A 22,372-nucleotide genomic window follows, 5' to 3' on the forward strand; every position below is an offset into this window, starting at 1 on the left:
GAAAACGTGAGATTTGGATCAGAAGAAGAAAGTGGAGGAGAGAGAAAATTATGTGAAATTGAGATTGAAAGTGAGGAGGAAGAAGAAGGAGAGGAAAGAGAAATTGGGATAATGGATGATTGGGAGGAAATTGGAAGAAAGGATTTTGAAGAGCTTCTTGGGAATAAAGCAGGGTTTTACGAGGTTGATTATGAAAAATGAAATCAAAATTTGAAGTTGATTGTAGAGAATGTTACAATGTTGTTGATTTGATTGTATTTGTATAAAATTTAATTGAATGAATAATATTTTGATTTTAGGGATTGCCATTAATTGTACTTTTGATATGGAATAATAAAATTCTTTTGATTCAATTTGTTGCAGGCTTACTATTTTGTGTTTGTACTTCTCATTAATGTGCAAGTATAATCTTTATTTCTTTTTTTGATTGTGTAAATTTCTCTTATGCTTTGAATGGAGGATGACCAAATTAGTTGCATTGGCAATTTTACAAGTTGTTACAAGCCTGTAAGTTGTAAGTTACAACTTACAACTAAGTTACAAGCTATTGATTAAATGATTTGAATTCAATTCTGCATGCATCAATGACATGATCAATCACTTAAAAAAAGTCACAACTTGCCATTAACAATTCAGTTTTTTTCAGAATGATTTACTAAAGTGAAATGATGTACGAGACTACGAGTATAAGAAATTAATAAGTGTATAACTTAGGAGACTAAAACACACCACGAAACAATGATTAAGTGTTTTTTTTTTTCCTTAGATCATAAGACTTTTATTGAGAGTGAGGGGAAAAGATAAGGGAATTTTCACTCTCAGAGAGTCAGTAGTGAAATTTGATCCCTTGGTTTTAAGTCAAACCTTTTACTATTAAGGGTCAAATCTTGCTTGGATAGATCGGGAAAATAGGGTGTAGTAGTTTAGATGGATTGGTTTATTAAAAAAAAATGTTAAGATTTTGCTTTGTTTTAGTTCATGTTCTCATTTTTTGAAACAATGCATACTAAAAAAGAAACACACACATTTCTATTGAATCAATGTTAAACGTTTGAAATCATACATCATTCCATACCAGAGAACAAAATCTTAATCCAAGAATTGTTGAATGAATTATTCATAACGGCTAAATACACAACCCGTCTAATGATTGGAGAGAATCTTGTTCCGTCTCTTAAAATGAAAAGCGGATCAACAATCACCTCGTCCATTTGACCTCACTTGAGCGCTGTGTTTGATGGTTCATTATTTCAATTCGTTCCACGACCTAAGCCCATTAGACGAAAAAAAAAAAAAAAAAAAAACCAAAAAGAGAAAAAAAAAAAAAAAAAAAAAAGAGTTGCTTCAACCAAAAACAGAAATTAGAACTTCATAAAACTTCACTCCCATTTGTTTGATTTTCCACTCCAGATCTCATCTGAGAGAAACACGCCAAAATCACATTGTTTTTCCATGTTCTTCTCCATTTCTCCACTTTAATGGCGGACGATTAAGCTAAACCTAAACTAATACTCCTCACTCTTTCTCTTTCTCTCTCCTACTTTCTCAGAAACCGTCGAAAATGGGAGTAGAAATCGCAAGCGAAGTATGGGAGCTTAATCCGTCACTTTACTTATTCATTATCGTCGCTTCATTCCTATCAATTTTCCTCCTACCTCACTTCTCTAATCGAACGACGTCGTCTTCTTCCGACACCAATGTCATTTCTTCCTCTTTCTCTTTCTTCAAATTCCAGCGCAAATTCCTCTTTCTCTACTCTCTTTCATCAGGTATATTCATTTCATCAATTAATTGTTCTCTAATCACAGATTTGATTGCTAAATTGTTGATAATTCGTGTGATCAGTGTTGAAAGGTTTCTATTTGTATTAACTCTATTTTCTTCATTTTAATGTTTGATTTCATCAATTAATTAGTCTCTAATCATAAATTTGATTGCTAAATTGTTGATAATTTGTGTGATCAGTGTTGGAAGGTTTATGGTTGGTGAACGGAGAGTATGAAATTGTAAATTATGGACTGACTAAACAGCAGATGATAGTGTTGCTATCTTCTGGATGTTTAGCTTCGCTTGTTCTCGGCACTTTTTCAGGCATATTTTCTGATGCATTGTAAGTTTCTCAAACTCTGTTATCTTTGTTTGTTCGTTTTGACGTTATTTGTATTTATTTTTGCTGTTTTAGTGCACTGGATTTTCTTCCTGAGTTATCGAAAATTGTTCGTGTGTTTGAACTGGAATTTTTGCTGTTTTAGTGCACTGGATTTTCTTCCGAGTTATCGAAAATTGTTCGTGTGTTTGAAATTAGGTTAAGAAAAGAGAGTTGAGATAACGAAAAACATGATCATCAATATATAAATAATAGAAGAGAAGTGAGCTGTTAGGCTCATCTGGACGGTGTGCGAAGCTATAAATAACTATTGACATTTGCAGCATGTAAAATAAGTCTTCGTAACCAAATGCACTATTAAAATTTGCTATGCTATGGGAAAAATCTTGAAGATGGAGTTCTTGCTCTTCAATATCGATTTTGAGTACTTTTTTTTTGCAATGCTTGTATGAGTTGCAGAGGCCACAAGAAATTTTGTCTTCTATTTTCCATCCTACATTTGATCATGGCTGTGTGGAAAACACTTGCAGCTCATCCTGCTATTTGGGTAGCCAGCATCTGCTTGTCTCTCGCCAGTTCCATATTTTCGTTCAGTTTCGAAAGTTGGATGGTGGTTGAACATGATAAGGTGTGTGTTAGTTGTAATTCTTTAGTGAAATCATGGTTAAACGCTTGAATATTCTTGTTTTTTTTGTGTTCATCATCGATTCATTTTCATATATTTCCAGTTTTAGAAAATTTAATAATGCTTTACTTCCCTGGATTCTTTATTAATTACTGGATTTCTTTGTTGTGAAGTAAAAATATGCACTTCATGTAAAACTCATTTACTCAGTCTTTCTCTGTTATCTTTTCGATTTGGTTTATATTGTTACATTGTGCTTACATATTTGATGCAGCAAGGGTACAGGCAAGATGCATTGAATGATACTTTTTGGTTGATGTGTTTTTTCGAGTCAACATCTTTGATATCAAGCCAAGTTCTTGCAAACTGGGCTCTGGGCCATGGCTCTATGAAGGGTTTCATTTCTCCTTCAGTCATAACTATGCTCTTGGCATCTGTCAATCTTGCTTTCACCATCAGAGGATGGCCAGAATCATCAGCTAGGGGAAAGTTTAAGGAACATAGAGCAGCGTTTACTGCGTTTATATTTGGAGGTAAGATTGATGTGATGTATTCTTATTGAGTGTGCAGCCAAAACTGGCTACATTAAACTTCACTTAGCTTGCAAATTACTCTTTATTCCAATGTAAAGATCTTAAACAATGTAACATGCTTCCAAATTTTTGTTTAAAAAGTAAGTAATTGAGGAACAACTTATTGAATGGTTCAGTGTATGTTTTGCTTTGTATGGATTTATTGGTAGAAGCCAAGATTGGCTTATGCATTTGTTAATTTTTGATGTTTTGATGAACAATGAGGAAATAGATTTTGATTGATTTTAGAGGCATCACGAGGAGGAGAAATAAAAACAAGAACAGTATAATTGATAGAAAATTAATTCGACATCCATATGGCATGTGTAGGTGTGTAGCATTTAACCTCTATAGAACAGCTGATGTTCCAACTGATGACAATTACTTTGTTCTTGAGAACGAAATATCAGAACAAGACAAGGTCAAGGTAGTTCTAACTTAGAGAAAATTACAATGGGATTTGAAGTCAGACAGCTCATTGAACTTAAACTCAGGAACGTTAGGTAATGGTTCCCTGTGTATCAGTTCTTAGTTTCTTACAATAGGGATAGGATACTATGACATCATAACTATAGTTCAGCCATTCCCCTGTCACTTTGTCTGGATATAATTAAGTCCAGCAGTTGTTATCAGTGCTTTTGCGTCAGCACAAATGGTCCATTTCTTTTTGTTGTCATTGATTCTTGTTTCAAATGTTCAAATTTTAACAATCATCAATCAGGTGAACAAATTGACCATGGTTTTATATAGTGTATATCACCATTTTGTGTCATACTGTTAGCTATTGCACTGTATGAGTGAATTGCATGTAATTATATTTTGGCATTTGGAGTAGACTTGTGCGTGATGTTTATCAGCTTTAAAGCAAAGTAGATTTGGCAAATGAAGCTTAATGAATTATCATTCTGTTCATTTTGGTTTGGGACATAGTGGTCAATAGAAGTCTATACTTGTATTCTAGTGGATGACTTTTCAGCTGTTCTTCAAATTCGTTTGTCGATATTAGTACCTTTGAGGAAATTTTCATTGTTGATCGACTATAATGATCCACAGATAAACGGGTATGGCTATTAGGATGTGCCCAAGCTTGCCTTCACTTCTCTGCTGCTGTATTCTGGATTTTATGGGCACCAACTATAGTGGTACGGATTTAATGGCTCCTGTTTACTCTATATGTTATTAGAAAGGGATAAGTGAAGTATGGTACTCTGCTGTTGTTCTTTAAAGTTATACTCTGTATAAATAATGTGACCAGCAAATGCATTCTATAAATGGGAAATCTTGTGGCTTTCCTGGGTTCAATTCCTCTTCTTCCCTCCTCATTTTTCAAGTAGTTAATACCTTAATATTTGTGAAATTATGGTTATGTGGTATTAATTTTTACCCTCTTTTGCTTTAGGCTGATGGGCGTGAAGTTCAATTAGGGTTTATGTATCCATGTTTTTTGGGTGCTAGGATGCTCGGAAGCACAACTTTTCCATGGACCCTGAGTGGATTGCTATCACTTCGTATCGAAGATTGCTTATTGTATGAATTCATCGCTGCTGGGGTTATCCTGTCTATTGTAGCATATGACTACCAGGTATAGGTTTATTTCTACTACATGAGGAATTATTATAAATGTAGCCCGTGTTTTGTAATTCTAAGGATGCTAAGATAACTAGCAACTCATTGGTTTCTTTTAACAGGAAATAGGAGTATTTGTTGCACTTTTCTGCTTATTCCAGGCTGTTGCTGGCCTTATATTGCCAACTCTTGCCCGGCTGAGGACCATGTACTCTCTCTCTCTCTCTCTCTAAAACACTTAAAATCATCAGATGAATAATAAGGAGAATTTATGGTTCTCAGTAAAACACACAGTAAAAGCCAACCACCACTCTGCACTGTTCATTTATCGGTTTTTGTATCATTATATTGTTGCAAACAACTTCCTCGGAAGTCATGACAGTGGTTACTGCTAGTTTCAGTTTTATTTACTGTACAACAATTTAGTGTAGCGGTCTGAAATGTCCTTTGAAATAATTGATACTGGATTTTTTTTTATGTTTCCTCTTTTTCCTCCCAGTAAATAATGTTTTTTTCATTCTAGATGAGTTGAATTGCTATTATTGTTTGTTATTGCCATAGGTACGTGCCAAATGAGTTCCGTGCAGGGATGATAAGTTTGTCTCTGGCTCCAGCAAATGCTGCTATCTTGTGTATTCTAATCCAGGTAAGTGCCACATTCCAGTCACTCCTAGGCCAATTGAATTTCTGTGGTGCTGGTTGTGATTATTTGGTCTTTGATGTAGTAAGTTGTGTAACGACCACAGTTAACAAATAAACACGCATTAGTAGTTTGATGTTTATTTGATTACTGTAAATCTGTTGACATCTTTTATTTTCCACAGTAGATACACTTATATATAGCCAATATAGGTAAAGTAAGAGTATAATTGAAAATGTAAATAGTAAAAGTAAAAAAAAAAAATTAAGTTGTCTACTAAAAAAAACTTCCCAATAAGGAATACGTATAAGTATAATGGAACAAAGAACTGAGGAAGTGATGTATAATAATGAGCTAGAAATTTCTGTTCTCGTAGAGGCATGGAGTCGCTATTCCCTTCAAGTATTTTTAAAGTATCAATAATTTATAGCAATATGTAATCAAATATAATTATGCTCAATATGCACATTAGAATCCAAAAAACCATGCAAAAAGTAAACAAGGCAAACAGAATGGAACAAAAATAGTGAAAAATATGCATACAATTCTTATGATGTGTGAGGCCATAGCCCAAGAGTTAGGCTTGTTGTGTCATTTTCCTTTACAATCTGTTTGGTCTAGAAGGCCATATTTCTAATCATTGAATTAGGAACTACTGATAGAAAAGGAGATTCTATAATTCTCTTTGGGCTGCTAGTGGTTTTAAATCATGCATAGCTGATAAAACTAATCCATTTTGACAATGTACATGTCATATGGTATATTGATTCAGGCCTTGTTGATATTGCAGGGTGGCTATTACAGGAACCTCAACAATTCCACTATAATCGCCTTTGCTGCCCTGGGCTTATTTTTGGCTGCAGGTTGCATGTACATGTTGAAGCATCTGGGCAAACAGCCTCACCAGAGCTGGCACAAACAATGATACTAGCATTGCCATTTTTTGAGGTCATGCTGATGGAGACAAATTTGCAAGGGGGAAATGATTTGGTTTGTTGAGGCTTTGATGATGATTTAAAGTGAAATTAATCAAACATCGTGAAATTATACGAAGTATTACTTTATGAAGTTCGGAAATTGAAATCTCATGGAATGTGGGAGACAGCAGTTCAATTTTTGCATCTAGAACAAGCATTCTGCTTCTTCAGCCAAAGAATGTTACAAACAGGCGGGGTGCTTGGATAGACTAAAGAGCTAAGAGCTAACTTCTCTCCCTCTCTCCTTTTTTCCCCCCTTTTTTTCTTTTTTCATTTTTTTTGGCCGCAACTTCCGGCTTGTATCTGGATCACAATCTTTTGAACTTTTGAAAAATTGTCAATTAGCAGCGGCTTTGACATTTTTCCGGATGGTTATCATCAGATTACAGAAAATGATTTCATTCTTGTATAACTTAATTCAAGTATACACTTTAGAGTTTATAAATACACTTTTTCAAAATTGAGTGTTGAATGATACCTGTATGGTACAAAAAATTATCTACCTCCTAACTACTAATCTACAAATGTACGTCGTATCATTCTTCTTGTTCTTGATCCCTGATCCACTTTGTTGCAACCCATTTTTCCCCTTTTATGACTGGGCAACTTCCATGTAATGAAGTCTGTAAACCATCAAAGATCATGTTAGTGGTTGAAGCTGCAAGTTGCGACTCATGAACATAGAGGAGCACATGGAAATAAATATGTAGTAAACAAGGTTAAGGAAGCAGTACAAGAACGTGATACAAACTGGATTAAATCCCATTATATATTCCAAAAATGACCCTATCTCGAAAATAATACTCATATGCAGTATGTCAAGTCAATAAAGCAGTCGATGTATGATAGAGTACACGCGCATGACAGTTACTAGATAACAATCCCAGATAAATTCCCTTATCAGTTCCCTCCAAACACTATTTCACAGTACCTACCATCAAATAGCTGCACAATGAAGTTGATTGATGGTCGGTTCTAAGGTAGTAAGGTGTAAGAAAACAAGGACACAAGGTACATTCAACTTACACATGCTTGTCGCTAAGTGGTCATTTTCTTCAATAACAGTTATAATGTGAATAAACTTACAGGATCAATAGTTCCATTTATGAACAATGAGTAAAAAAGAATTCCATCTCCTCTGTGTGGCTTCACTTTCAAACCAATGCAATCTTTAAAATCATAATTGAAATCTAAGTTGTCATTCTGCATAAAATAAAAATGTCAGCGACATCTAAAAACACTAGTCAAAAGCAAGAACAGAGTACTCTAGTGATTCCTTGTCCTACCTCATAAGGAAACATGGTTTCTCCACCTTCTTCAACATCGGATAAATATAGCAAGAAAGAAGCAACCTGCAGCAAGGCTAAGTTATATACTTCACTCCCAAGAACCAACAAATAAACAATAAAAAAACATGATTACTAGGATGGCAGTTTGGAAACAAAAAGGAAAATCAATAAGAAAGACTTGATCACCACCCTGCCAAATCACAAGTCTTGTCCTCTTGCTTTTAGTAACCAACAAATAAGTAAAATTTTCATCTTTCTTGTTGGGTAAAGGAAAGGTCATATATTATAAAGCACAAGTTATGCAAGGCCATACTAAAACATCTAGGCATGCTTGAGTTTACGTAAGACACATTAGAAGAAATATTAGTTAAGCCTCTTTGCTTCAGATGATCTACTCAACTGCCTTCTCCATACCCTTTGACTTTTCTGTGGACCATATTCCGAAGGATTGAATGCATCGTAATGAGAGTTATACTTTTGCCCAACCTCGTAGCGTAGGACATTGTATGCCTAAAACAAGGTGATATCTTTGAATTAGACAGTAATAGAGTTTACCTGAAATAGCAATTTATCTATGTTGATAAAACAGCAAACACATGCACGCAAAAATATATGTAGAAGCTGAATAAAACATACACAGTGGCAATGTCAACAGAATATCAAAGCAAAGAGGACACAGGCATGAACAAGTACCATAAAGGCATTTGAAAAAAAAAAAAGTCCAACCCTATTTCAATACCTTGCTATTATAGAGAAGGCTAATTAGTGTAATAGACTAGTCACTGTACAACATTTTATAATACTCTCACAGTTAATTTCCTCAGCATACAAGACAATCAATTCTTGAAGGGGTACAGTCTGTACACTTAAGTTGAATATGGCAGTAATGCCTCAATGGAACTCTGAAATGAGTTATGAATCTTATGATCCAGAGAGTATCACTTTAGCATTAAAACTATATGATGTGTATGATCGAGTTGAAATAATCCAACAAATTTGGAAGCTAAAATTGGAACCACTTTTGCATTAAAACCATATGACTAATGTCATGCTATCACATCCACTTAAAATTTTGGAAAGCTTAATATCATTGACACAGGCACACAGCTTTCTCTCATAGTAAAATAGATAGAAGGTGATGCAACCAAAAAAAAAAAAAAAAAAAAAAAAAAAAAAAAAAAAAAAAAAAAAACCAAGTCTTGAATTGCAGAATTTACTCCATTAAAATTCAGACGTTGGATTTTCCTTCCAGTCAGTCGACAACAGTTAAAAACAACTCTCCTTTACAGTCACATATTCAAATGTGTTTGCTCTCCATAGAACTTTTTGAAAGTGGTAATTTCAAAGAACATCTCAAAAGACCCACATAAAAATTATAAAAAGCACATGCTAAGCTAGGAAAAATAATATTGAAAAGCAATATTAGGTAAGTAAAACAGACTCAATCAACAGATTCAAAAATAATTATACTAGCCAGTAAAACTGAAGGATTGAATGCAAGGTATACCTCCCCATTTGACCTGGGAATCATAGTGGCCCTTGCAATTTTCTCATCAATAAAATCCAAAATTCCAGTTTTGTCTTCATCCGCACTAATAAACATTCCAGAACTGGTTGAAAAACATGGTGCCACACAAACTTCAGTATACATATACAAAATTAAATTCAGCATAAAAAAAAAGGTTGATATAACAAATATCAATCAATCAAAGCCTTAATCCCATAATTAAGATAACAAATACAAGTATAAAAATTTCGTATTAACAAGCACTATAGTTAACATCATAGTATTTCTAAAAGGCATAGATGCATTTATGTAACCTCGACTTGAAATTGGATTTTTCTCTACCATATATTTTTTTTAAAAAAGTGAGAAAGAATACAATCACAGATTAAAATCCCAGATCAATTTTATGCAATTAACACTACATCAAACCTGGTTCTAACACCCTCCGTACTCTCCATAGTCTCTCCTTTCCGTAAAGCTAACTTTGATGGCCGGAGTTGTGCCTTTGCCATACTGATAATACTTTCACATTGCTCTGCGGTAGCAAAGTTAGGAAAGTATAATGCACGTGGTCTCCAACTCAAGACCTGCACAAGAAAGACAATTACAATAAAGTTACAATTAAAGAATAAAAAATCCCAATATCATTTCACCAAGATCAAATTTTCAGTTGTGCTTTCAGTCAGTATAAGTGGTAAGAGATCTAACAGAGAGCACGGTAAGTCAATACTTTGATCACATTACATCAGAAAGCCGGAATCCCAAGGACAGAGGATAAGAACATGCAAAAGAAGAGATAGACTTGATTCTTCAGTATATACACAAAAGATAAATTAAAGGCCATGCAATCAAAATATGCACTTGTAAGTCTATGGGCTGTTTCTCAAAAAATGTACAACCCTCTACCACATAAACACTGTCTTTGTTGATCATCCAAGACCGGACTGTCACTTACCTCATATTTAAAAGGAACAAGGGCTGTAATTTTCTTGTAAACCCTTAAAGATGTACTTTCCATTGTCACCCAACATAAATTTAAAAAAGAGTGTGTATTAACTTTCCTACATTCCCTTGAGTATCCTCCACAACAATTTTGTAATTTCTTTAAAGTAGAGCCCTAATAAACATTACCAGCTAGAAGATTCAGGCATGTAACAACATAAATCTTAACCTTTGTATTTCTAATCATCGTTCCAATCTCTTACATACCAGTCTCCTCAGATCAGCTACATAAGTTCTACAATGATAAAGAATTAAAGATCCTTAGCATAAGGGGCAGTTCACACTTCTAACAACTAAGAACTAACAAACAGATTTGACCTACAAACTTTGACATCCAAGCCAACATCTACTCTACAAGCAAATCAAATCCAGTCATATAGTCCATCAACATAAGTTATATGCAATGCAAAACTCTCATGACAAAAAATCCTTAACTTGGTGTACAGCAATTTTAGATGATTACAAAAATTTTAGATAATTACACAGGGATTTATAGAGTGTAAGCAAGTTATGTTGTTACTTATTACAGTACCTTTTTTAAACTCTTTAAATAGTCAGCTAATTAAATCTCTTAGCCCCCCTACCCCTCTCCTACATTTAAGTTGACTAATGACCATTGGGAATTCATCATTGAATGGTGACCGAAAGCGTTATGTTAGGTCAAATCTAACAGTATTTTACTGATAAGAAAATTTCAACTAATTCGTAAGTTCAACAAGCTCAAACTCAAACTTTGGAGAGGTAATTGTGCAAACTTAAAACCACACTTATGTCTCAAAATGTCCTCAACTAAACATTATTTAGTTGAATAGCGAAGAGAAACGTTCGAATTTTCAAAGAACTACCGCAGCATTTAAAAGGCTCCAGCAGCGGCGGCAGCAACAGCAAACCTCATTATAAAGCTTAATCAATAATAATTCCTACATAACAAATCTTCAACATTCAGACATCTTCAATCAGCCTCTTTTACTTCCTACAAATTAAAACTGTTTGATGCTTCCACACATACACATTACACACATGTAGCTCCGTATCAGACAAAAATAAGGTCAAATATTTAATTTAAGTAACATCGACGCACTTCAATGAAAACAATACAAATTCGAATTTAAACGATCAATCCTTATTTATTTACTAATTTTTCCTTTTGATCAATAAAAATTGAAATCAGAACAACAAAATATTCCTCAATAACATTATTTATCTCCTATTTCCAAAAACGAAATCAACTTCATCAATTTCCCGCCGTCGTCAAATTCAATCGAGAATAATGATAAATTGAAGATGAGAGAGAAAACCTGGAAAGGAATTGAAGTAATAGAATCATCGCCGGATTCTCCAGAAGGAACAAGATCAAGTGTTGACGTATCTTCAACATCCGTCGATTCAAGCATTCTCTGTCTTAATCCAGCACTCGAAGAAATCTTCCGATCACAAAAAAAAAATCAAAAATCAAAAAATTACATTCAATTTTCAAACAAAACTGCAAAAACAACGAAGATCAAAGGAAAAAATACCTGAAAAATGAAAGTACAAGAGAAAAATCCAACAATGAAGAAGAAGAAACAGAGAAAAAACACAGTCGGTAACCCTAAATTACGACCGGAGTTCCAATTTCCTCGTCCTTTTACTTTCATTTGATCAAATTGATCAACAAATGAACCCTAATTTTTTTCCAGAAACTTGAAATTTCTTTCCAATAATTGGAGTAACTAAGTGAGAAGAAATGAAAATAGTTTGTAATTGAAAAATGGAAATATATAGAAAGAGAGTGTTGGAAAATGGATTATAGAAGTATTATCAGAGGCAAAGAACGCGGCAACATCGGTTGAGAGTGGTGTGGTTTGAAAAGAGTTTGGTTAATTTTGGGAGAAAAATGGAGTTTTCTTTCATTTATTACAACTTACAAATGTCAGAAAAATAGCACGAGGAAAAGCCGGTGAGTCAATTACAAATCTATTATTTTTATCACAATTAGAATTTTCCGTACGACTTTTGTCTCTCTCTTTTCCACTATATATGCTCTTGCATTATTGCAAATCTTAATTAATGGAATAACTGAATAAGTATTTTATTAAAAAAAAACATTTATTTCCTTGTTTGTGTCTAAGGTTGTTCAATGGGTCAATATTGGATTGAATTGAAACACTTTAACATTCTAAAATTTGGAATTTTAATGAATTAAGATAGACTAAAGATTGGATAATATAAAAAACGTTTACAAGATTTGATACATACACTTACATGCTAGGTCATCCTTTCGACTTTCTTATCTTGGGTTAGAGCAGTGCACTCTTTCATGGACAAATCAAAGATTTGAGGCACTATATAAGTGCTTGGTTTAGTGGTGAACTGTCACCTCACAATCATGAGATTGTGAGATCAATAATCCATACTAGAGTTAAATTGGGGGTGGAGATTCTCTTATCCTTCTCTTTCACTCCTAAGGGGTCTTGCTCGCTAATTTGCGCCTAATTGACTTGTGAGAGACTTTGTTTGATAGGGCACCTTCAATATAAAAGCATTATGTAATACTTTCATTAGTAGAAGATATGTAAGATTTTTTTTTTTTTTTTTTTTTTTTTTTGGGTTCAAATATCAAGTGTAAATATGTATTAAATATAAGTTTATTGATAATATTTTTTAATGATATCATAAAAGTATCACTTAAATCTATAAAAGTTCATAATAAACTTGAGCAGCACCCTGAAAAAGCTAATCCAAAAAAGATTATTGTCATCTATATTAAAGCTGACTAGCTAAGCTAAGTGCATAAAAAATGCCACATTACCACATTGGTTTGATAATCAGGTAATGTGCGTGAATTGATGAAGACCATGCATGTTTTTATAATAAAGCATACATGGTAACATGGTAAACAAATGATTTAAGTTTACTTTAATTAGCTTTTATTATAAGATAAGAAAGCCATTACTAACATCAAACTTTTAAATATTTTTCCACCTAGAGTATAGTAATGGGGTTAAGGCTAAGAGCTAGAGCAACGATCTATGCAGTGGTGGGCTCTCGGCAGTCCTTTTTCTCCTCTTCTTTTGACTTTTGAGTGTTTACAAACTATGCAGTTTCTGTATTAGAGTAACTAGCTTTACAAATCATTAATTAATTGAATGATATTTTAAGTGCTAGTGGTAGCTAGATGTGATACTTACTTGTATTATGTATCCAATTTCAAGTGTAACATCAAATAAATCTATCTAATTAATGATGGTGTTCGAGCCTACCCTTCATTAATTTAGCCCTAATTCAATATCAACCCGGTCCATCATACTAGTCTCGTACTCTCGTGACAAGAAGTAAAAATGACACTGGGTTGTACGGAGTACTCCGTATCAGATTAATCACTTCAAAAATGATGTGAATGGTATTACAATATGATACTATAATTAATTAATAATAAATACTCCATATTACTTTAACATAACCATATACAGTTATACACCGTACTTGTATTAAAAAAAAGTTTTTACAAAGTCATAATTCAAATAATGATTAAAAAATATATTTCTGACGAATGATAAAATTAATTATAGCGTAAGTGAAAACTAAATTAAAGGAGAATATAACTATGCAAATCTAGTACTCCACTCTATCATTATCAACAAAAGCCTAACAGCTTTGCAGCTAACGTACTACGTATAACCGATGTGGCCTACTGCCTACCCAATGCAAAAAGAAGCGCAACTCAGCATATATTGAGAAAAAAAAAATTAGTTCACCACTCACAAGTCATAACTAATGTACTAGTTTACGGGATTTAATTTAATTAATAAAGAGTGATCTATGACTTATTACATGAATTATTTATACATATATTTTTTGTATAGCCGACTTTCATGGATTAATATAATGGAAGTTAATTAAATTATAATCTAGTTTAATTTGTTGTTAGTTAAGTTATGGCTAATAAAGGTAGTGGAGACAACTTCTGGTGGGAAAATTATATGATTATTAGTAATAACAGAACCAAAAGAAAGTTTAGATTATAGTTAATTGGTTATTGTAGATCTCGTAAACGTGCGGCTGATTCAGCTATCACATAACTAATTTAATCTATACGAGGTTCAACTTTCATTTGCAGACTTCTGCAAACTGAGTGCAAATCTAGCATCAGTGATAATATCATAATAAGTAGCAGCATATGTACAAAATTATTTAAGTCAGACGAAGACTACTTAAAACCTACCAATTTTAGTGGATGAGATTTGTTTATTTCTTTCTGATTTCTTAATTCTAGTATATAGTACACTTTGAGTTTTGTATTAATCACAAATTAGCATCCATAGTTTTCTAATGATATATTATTGATAATGTTACTTCTTTTGATTCGAGTTAAATGCAACGAATATATTTTTCAATGTATGAGTTTGACTATTTATATCTCTAATTATAAAATAGTATAGGAGTAAAAATTATGAAAAATTTATATATTAAAAATATACCTAGTATATTGAGATAAATCTAAACGTATTTGACACTAATAGTAAACATTTACAGTCAAAAGAAGACATTGCATGTGAATTGTAAAAGTCAACCTATTGTCCTATTACCTTTAGATTGAAACAAAAGGAGTCTTATAAGTAAAGATTGTTGGATTAGTCTTAATGTACATTGTTTATAAAGAATATGTTTTCTTAATATGTATGCCCATGCCCCATGGCCCATGGGCACACGTTAGAAAAACCAATATATAATAATAGTCATATTACATCTTGTCAAAAACTCGAATAAAAGTCAAATTGTAAGGAACGAAAATTATGAACTACAACATATATATACGTAAAACACAAGTTATTCATGTTTGTACATATATATAGGCATGCTTGAATTTATTGATGAGTTCATGTATGAGGAGACACCACCGACATATATTGTTGCTGTTTGAGATGATCAGTAATCTGCTTGATTGTCTTCTCACAATTGTTAACTTAAGTTCATCACTTGATCATTGCCATAGCCTTTTACTATATCAGATAATTTTTAATTTTTATTTTTACGTACTATGCAAATTTAATTTATTATTTTTTTTTTAATTTTTTTTTTCCAAACTATATTGCAGTAGTAGTTAGGAATAAGTCCCCTCAAAAAAACGAATATTAGGAATAAACTAATTTTAAGCAGTTAACATAGGAGTTTGGGAGAACAAGTGATCATCCAAGCCTAAATATCCTTAGATGTAGCAACTAACCTAATTTATTTTTTGTGGCCTAAATAAAAGATTCATATTTGATTCTAAAAAAATTACATGGTGGAGTAACTGTATTATTCTCCTTCTTTCTAAGCTTATATATCACACTTTATATAATTTTTTTCAGTTTACTTCTAGATTTTATTACACTATCAAAATTGATTAACTGTATTATTTATTTCAAAGAGAGGCAGTGTTTTAGAAGAAGTGTTAGAAAACAGTTGGTGATTTGGCTTCAAATTCTGTTGCGAGCTAATTAAGGCTGTCACATTGTTTAAAAACTTACAAAGTGAATGTTTCAGATAATATTGTAACTGGACAATTCAATTTGTAAAGATCATACGTACAAAGTTTTTATTTGTTGTAATTGTTATAGTTTTTCTAGCGTACTCCAAATCAAGTACCTAGCTAGTAATTTTGTAATCTTACACGGTTGTGATTGTAGTAGATTAGGCCCAGAAAACCCCTGGCCTGTATAGGTAGCGTCCTAGGGAGAAAAGGAAGGGAGAAAAATGTTGAACAAAGTGATAGATGTAAAGGAAGCCAAGGCGCAAATATTACTTTCATTCCCTATGATACTCACCAATGTGTTCTACAATCTAATTCCAATGATTTCAGTTATGTTTGCTGGTCATTTCAGCGAGCTACCATTGGCTGGCTCTACTCTTGCCAATTCTTGGGCTACTGTCACTGGTTATGCATTCATGGTCAGATTTCTATCTTTAAATCGTCAAACTTTCTTCATTTTTCATTTTTTTATATAATAGAGATCAATTTTTTTTATTTTTGTTACCTTGATAATTTGTCAAATATTTGTGATTGTAGCTTGGATTAAGTGGTGCGCTCGAGACATTATGCGGGCAAGGGTTTGGTTCAAATATGTACAATATGTTAGGGATCTATCTGCAAGCATCATGTATGATATCGTTCGTGTTCTCTATAATGATATCCGTAATATGGTGGTTTACGGAACCAATATTAGAAATACTCCATCAAAGCCCTATTATTGCAAAAGAAACAGCCATCTATATAAGATTTTTAATACCGGGAATATTTGCATTTGGCATTCTACAAAACATTATAAGATTCCTCCAAGCACAATGTGTGGTTTATCCCTTGGTAATTTTGTCATTTGTTCCATTGCTCTTGCATTGTGGCCTTAACTATTTGTTGGTTCATTACACAACCCTTGGTTTTAAGGGAACAGCAGTGGCTACCTCCGCTACGTTTTGGCTAGCGGTTATAATTCTCATTGTGTACGTGAGTTTCGCTAATAAAGTTGAGAATACATGGAAAGGGCTATCTACTGAATCATTTTTACACGTCTTTTCTAACTTGAAACTCGCACTACCTTCTGCTGCTATGGTATGGTAGGTACACTTCTTTAATTTACATTTAGGCTTCGTTTGTTTTGGTGGAAAATAATTTTATTAAAGTTGATTTTCTATTATATGTTTGTTTTGGTGAGAAGGTGAAAATCAATTTCCTTTTGTAAAGAAGATATGCCACCTTCTCCTTGTACTCATCACTTCTCTATTTGCTCTCCTCTCTAATTTTTCTCCCCTCTACTAATAATCCGATCTTTGGGCCGGAGGAAAATACAGATCAAAATTCGTATGGCTATAAAATAAACAATAGTTGAGTTTTTCAAAGTAAATCGTCCAAGTTCAGATTATTATAATAAATTTTTCTTATGCTACGTATTTTTTCATATGTAAGCTTTCTTCAGTTTCTTGTAATCAAACAAATAAAGAAAACCCCTTTCAAGACATATTCCATTGAATTTTGTTTTTTTTTTTTTTTTTTTTTTTTGTTAAAATTGATTTTCCAAGAAATATGTTTTTCTCCAAAAACAAACAGAGCTTTACACCACATTGTGAATTACATGTAGAAATCATAAATTCTTAATGTTGGATTTTGGACTTCATGCTTTACAGTTTTGAGTATTGGGCATTTGAAATCTTGGTGTTGTTGGCTGGCCTCATGCCAGATTCTGAAGCAACTACTTCTCTCATGGCAATCTGGTAAGATTAACAATTTCCTATTTCTTTTGTTCTTTTAATTGTACTTAACATTAGTTGCTTTACTAAATCAATCTTACATTTTACTCTTAAAAGTGTCATTACAGAAACAATCATTTATATGGGTGCTTATGGGTTGAGCGCGGCAGCAAGGTATCAATATGACATGAGAATTCCTTTGTTTTGTGAGTGCAAATTTTACTTGATAACATTCCTTAAACCTTTTTTCATGAGACAGCACAAGAGTTTCGAATTTGCTTGGAGCTGGGAAACCGAGTCAAGCGAAGAGTGCAATGGTCGTTACAATAAAGTTGTCGATTCTCTTATCAATTTGTATCGCTATAGCTTTAGGCTTTGGTCGTTACATTTGGGCAAGCTTCTTCAGTGAAAATACCGAAATAATCAAAGGGTTTGCTTCCATGACTCCTTTGATATGCGCTTCCATATTTTTGGATGCAGTCCAAGGCGTACTATCAGGTGCTAGATTTACCACATTGTAGTTTGATTGCTCGCTTGTAGTTTCCTTTGCTAATCATATTGTTACATAAAACAGGGGTATGCAGGGGATGTGGTTGGCAGCACTTGGCCGTGTTCATAAATTTAGGAGGATTCTATATCGTTGGTATGCCCATTGCATACTTGACTGCCTTTAAGTTTAATTTGCACGTCAAGGTAATTATCGCGCAATTAAGCAACTTTACATGTCTCATTCATAGGGTAGATTTCATATTAATGCTTCCAGCCTCGTTTTTTTGTCGCAAATCTGTGGTGCAGGGTCTTTGGATTGGCTTAATCTGCGGCCTTACTGTTCAATCTGCTTCGCTTTTTCTGATTACTCAACTTCAGAAATGGACAGCAATTGAGATCTCTTCCAGACGCAACGAAGATCGAGTTACAGCTGAATCAGTGTAGCTAGGATAGATCTTGATTGATAGCACTTCATTCCTTGTGTATTTTTTTTTTCTCCTTTTCCAAATGTGTATTGAGTACAAAAAAAAAACATCAGCAAACAGTAAAACATCAGTTTAGAATAGGAGACTCAAATTAGGCCAAAAAGTTGAAATTTCAAAGACAAATTTTCTACTAGTATTAACAACCATGGCCTTTAGCCACCATGTACAGAGTTTCCACAATAACGATGGACTCAAGCTTGAACGTGAAAGAAATAAGAAAGACGCGAAAAGAAGCGTGTAAGCAAGCGATTGCCATGCTGCACACTTACTTTCATTTTCAAATTTTCTCCATTCTAATAACATATACTAGAATTCTACACAGCAGGAAAACTAATATAAACCACAAACGTCCCAAAAGAATTAGGATAATTCACCTTCAATCGTGGGACAGCAGAGAGGCCTTTCAAAGGGAGGTTTGATAGGTACCTGTACATACATATCAAGGGGCATAAGAGACATTTCGTATGAAATTTACCCATCTCTCTCCTCCTTTTTCTCACCCCCATGTGCTGGATTTAAGTGTACCACTGGGTGATTAATAGTATCACTAGATGATCAAATAGTATCATTGAACATACAATGGTACTATATATTCATTCAATGGTACTGTATATTCATTCAGTGGTACTAACTACGTGTAGAAATAGTATCACTACACAGTCAATGATATTATATAAGCTTTCAGTGGTACATTTAAAAACTGGTCCCACGTGCCATCTCTCTCCTCCTTTCTCTCACCCCCATATACTTTACAATACTTTTCAATATTTTAAGGCTACATTAGTACTTCCTCGACAGCAGAGTATATACTTCCAATTTATAAGGACCACTTCATGTAATGGCAAGCATTTATTGGCTGCTCTGCTTTAAAGGCCAGGCAAATTTGTGGGTCCATGCTCTTACAAAAATCTCGATCTTTTCCCCATTATATTGCACAATTGTTCTCCTCCACGTAAATAATTCATGGTGTTCAGTATATAGCAGCAGCCATATCTAATCTTAACAAGTAACTTATCAAAAGGTTGTTTCTCATCTATCCAAGTTTATACCAAAAGTCGGTAAATTCTTAACAGAGAATTGCATGACGCAAAACCGGCTTTTGTGAAGCAGTTGACGTAGCACCTTCTTAAATCAAATGCTGAGGCTCCATGTATATTGTACTCCAATTGCTGGATGCAGACAGATCAAATTGGGAATTAAACATGGGTCATGTCTGATTCAGAATCATAATGAGTGGAAAATCTTGCGCAATGCTTCAGTCAAAGCTCTAAGAGATGAACCAAATGAAGGCACGAGAGGGTTGCCAAGTCAGAGCTGGGACCCGGGCTTGGAGATCGAGGTTCCATTTGAGCAGCGACCGGTATGTATGCCCTCATAAGCTAAACACTTGCATATTGGTTTAAAGTGTGTTTTTAGTCTGCTTAATACCTGAAATGCTAAAACCCATGAAATCTTGATTAGCTTTTGCATCATTTGCCATCAAAATTAGTAGTTCACTTTAATCGAATCCCAGATATTGCATTAATGAGATATGTAACCCAACAAAAAAAACAAAAGATTCAAAGTTTACCTCATTATTTTCCATATGTGTAAAAGCATGATTTGAATTCTGCCCCTCTTGTATATGCCGCTGAAGTCAAAAATTATGTTTAAGCAATTAAATTAAACTAATTGAGTATGCATAAGAGAAAATAGCTCAATCAATCCCACCATAGTTATTATAGGGATGTTGTACTATGCTCTCATGTACACTTACATATGTCATACAGGTCAATGAGTACTCATCTTTGAAGGAAGCAAGCCTGTACTCCTGGGCTGAGTTGAGTCCACCTTCCTTTTTCCAACGGCTTGGAGGTCTGTGGTTAGCGACTTTTACAATACTGGGGATGCCCGTTGCAGCTGCTAGCTTCAATCCTTCCAAGGTATGTTCTAGCTCAATCCTAAGGGTAACCAAAACCAATGAATAGAGAAAATTGAATAGCTCATGATCAATGCTTACAAGCAGCAACCAAAAGATGCCGCTTGATTTTAATTAAATTTTCTGCCAATATGAATAAGTCTCTTGGTTTCTGTTGTTCCAAAAAAACCATAGAACAATAGCCGGGAGTGATGTTATAATCTTTTAATTGATTAAGCAATCGACTTTGTGTGCCAAACACCTAAACCTGATCTTACAAAAGGAGTGTGAAAATCAATTTTGGAGCATATTAAAATTCTAATTCCTAAGTCTGCACAATGGTTAATTTGAATTCCTAATTTGCTAGTACAATATTGCTCATTTGCTCTTCACCCTCATGCAGGAACCTCTAAGATTTTTATTAGCTTCGGGAACAGGAACCCTATTTCTGGTGTCGCTGATTGTCCTGAGAATCTATCTGGTATTTCTTCATAACATGTCAGGGTTGATTAGCATCTATAACTATAATTTGAACAGCTAAGTATGCATTAGTGCAGTGCATTTCAATGTGCTGTGCACATCAAATCCCATATTTTCAAGTGATACTGGCTTGGCACATTGTAGGGATGGAGCTATGTAGGCGATAGGCTTTTATCAGCAGTAGTACCCTATGAAGAGAGTGGATGGTATGATGGACAAATGTGGGTGAAGCCACCAGAGGTCAGAATTAATACTCTTCTGCAACAGGGCTTTAAAAGCCAAGAGCTGTCTTTTGTTGTAAGTCATTCTTGTGACAAAATTTTGGTCCTTTCAGATTCTCGCTCGTGATAGGCTGCTGGGATCCTATAAGGTAAGAAATGTGTTCCAATCTTAAATTTCATTCTTTACCAGGGAGATCAGCACTAAATAAGAAACCAGCTAGGAGATCTACAAAGACATATTGCCAAATGCATATATATACACACAAGATTTAGCTCTTTAGCATTTAACTTGTCCATAAACTAATAATTTGTGATACCTTTAGGTGAAACCAGTAATCAAAATGTTGAAGCAAACACTGGTAGGAACAGGGGCACTGCTTGTATCTGGAGTCTTGTTATTCATCTTTGCCACACCAGTACAGAATTATTTCCAAACCATTTTCACCACAAAAGACATTTCTCAGGAAATTTCAACCACAGATGTCAATACAAAATTTAATATAAGGTACGCAAAGATACTTAAGTTCTACAATTATAGTACTTTGTAATATAAGCATCTTCTTGGTCTAAACACTTTTTACTTTCAATTCGTTTCCCCCAAAGAAAGGAGGAATTGTTGAGGTTGCCAGTGGAGGTTAAGCAAGATGATGACCTAGCAGCAGCAGCCGCAGAGGCAGCAGATGGGAGGCCAGTTTACTGCAGAGATAGGTATTACAGAGCATTAGCAGGTGGGCAATATTGCAAATGGGAGGATCTACTAAGATAGATTGCAGGATAACACTGTCTTTGTTATTTTAGATTATAATGATCATATCTTTATGGGACTGGAATCAATAGTTTGTTTCAGTATCTACAATAGAATATAAGGGTGTGTGAAATGAAGTATCTGTATGAAACAGCACCTCTCTGAGCAGGACTTTACATATCTACAATACACAGAAGAACAGAAAAAATGTCTCTGAGCATTATTGCAGTTTTAGAGAAATTACATATATTTAAAGTTTCCAATTATTGATGTATATGTGATTTGACTAAAAGTATTGAAAATAGGACCAACTCAAGAATAGGATTAATCAACATTCTGGAAAATCGCTAATGACTATTTGGTTCATATGGTGCAATTTCCCACAACCACACAATGGGACCATGTGCTTTAAAGATCATTCTGAGAAATATGGAAAGGTAAAAAACAAAACTAGTAGATTGAACCTAGTCAGGGGAATTGTAGACTGTTGACCTCGATACTGTGAGTAGTCTGAGTACTAAAGGTCATTTGGTCAATTGTTCTACTAAGTGAGACAGAAAATCA

General features: G+C 33.9%; 4 protein-coding genes across 4 annotated transcripts; 3 read left to right on the forward strand and 1 right to left on the reverse strand.

Annotated features, from left to right (window-relative positions):
* Positions 1-1,300: 1,300 nt before the first annotated feature.
* LOC145601895 (uncharacterized) lies at positions 1,301-6,873 on the forward strand. The gene is made up of 9 exons (XM_081657979.1): positions 1,301-1,769; positions 1,966-2,110; positions 2,567-2,735; positions 3,007-3,265; positions 4,358-4,446; positions 4,704-4,886; positions 4,993-5,078; positions 5,432-5,516; positions 6,301-6,873. The coding sequence occupies exons 1-9, from the start codon at positions 1,562-1,564 to the stop codon at positions 6,433-6,435; spliced, it is 1,359 nt and encodes a 452-aa protein (XP_081514105.1). The 5' UTR covers positions 1,301-1,561; the 3' UTR covers positions 6,436-6,873.
* On the reverse strand, positions 6,871-12,182 carry LOC145601896 (putative prolyl 4-hydroxylase 9). The gene is made up of 8 exons (XM_081657980.1): positions 11,803-12,182; positions 11,584-11,709; positions 9,713-9,870; positions 9,284-9,386; positions 8,191-8,286; positions 7,774-7,839; positions 7,574-7,690; positions 6,871-7,110 (listed from the first exon to the last, which is right to left on the reverse strand). Exons 1-8 carry the CDS (start codon positions 11,920-11,922, stop codon positions 7,024-7,026), a joined length of 873 nt encoding a protein of 290 aa, XP_081514106.1. The 5' UTR covers positions 11,923-12,182; the 3' UTR covers positions 6,871-7,023.
* Positions 12,183-16,000: 3,818 nt separating this feature from the next.
* LOC145601060 (protein DETOXIFICATION 18-like) lies at positions 16,001-18,431 on the forward strand. Its single transcript, XM_081656980.1, has 7 exons — positions 16,001-16,198; positions 16,317-16,861; positions 17,429-17,515; positions 17,609-17,665; positions 17,751-17,989; positions 18,066-18,184; positions 18,287-18,431. Exons 1-7 carry the CDS (start codon positions 16,004-16,006, stop codon positions 18,422-18,424), a joined length of 1,380 nt encoding a protein of 459 aa, XP_081513106.1. The 5' UTR covers positions 16,001-16,003; the 3' UTR covers positions 18,425-18,431.
* Positions 18,432-19,431: 1,000 nt separating this feature from the next.
* On the forward strand, positions 19,432-22,082 carry LOC145601061 (protein CONSERVED IN THE GREEN LINEAGE AND DIATOMS 27, chloroplastic-like). Its single transcript, XM_081656981.1, has 7 exons — positions 19,432-19,825; positions 20,235-20,387; positions 20,766-20,843; positions 20,987-21,082; positions 21,177-21,212; positions 21,387-21,568; positions 21,667-22,082. Exons 1-7 carry the CDS (start codon positions 19,601-19,603, stop codon positions 21,827-21,829), a joined length of 933 nt encoding a protein of 310 aa, XP_081513107.1. The 5' UTR covers positions 19,432-19,600; the 3' UTR covers positions 21,830-22,082.
* Positions 22,083-22,372: the final 290 nt, after the last annotated feature.

This window comes from Chenopodium album, chromosome 21 (assembly GCF_948465745.1).
Source record: "Chenopodium album chromosome 21, dcCheAlbu1.1, whole genome shotgun sequence".
In the NCBI taxonomy this organism is placed as follows: domain Eukaryota; kingdom Viridiplantae; phylum Streptophyta; class Magnoliopsida; order Caryophyllales; family Amaranthaceae; genus Chenopodium; species Chenopodium album.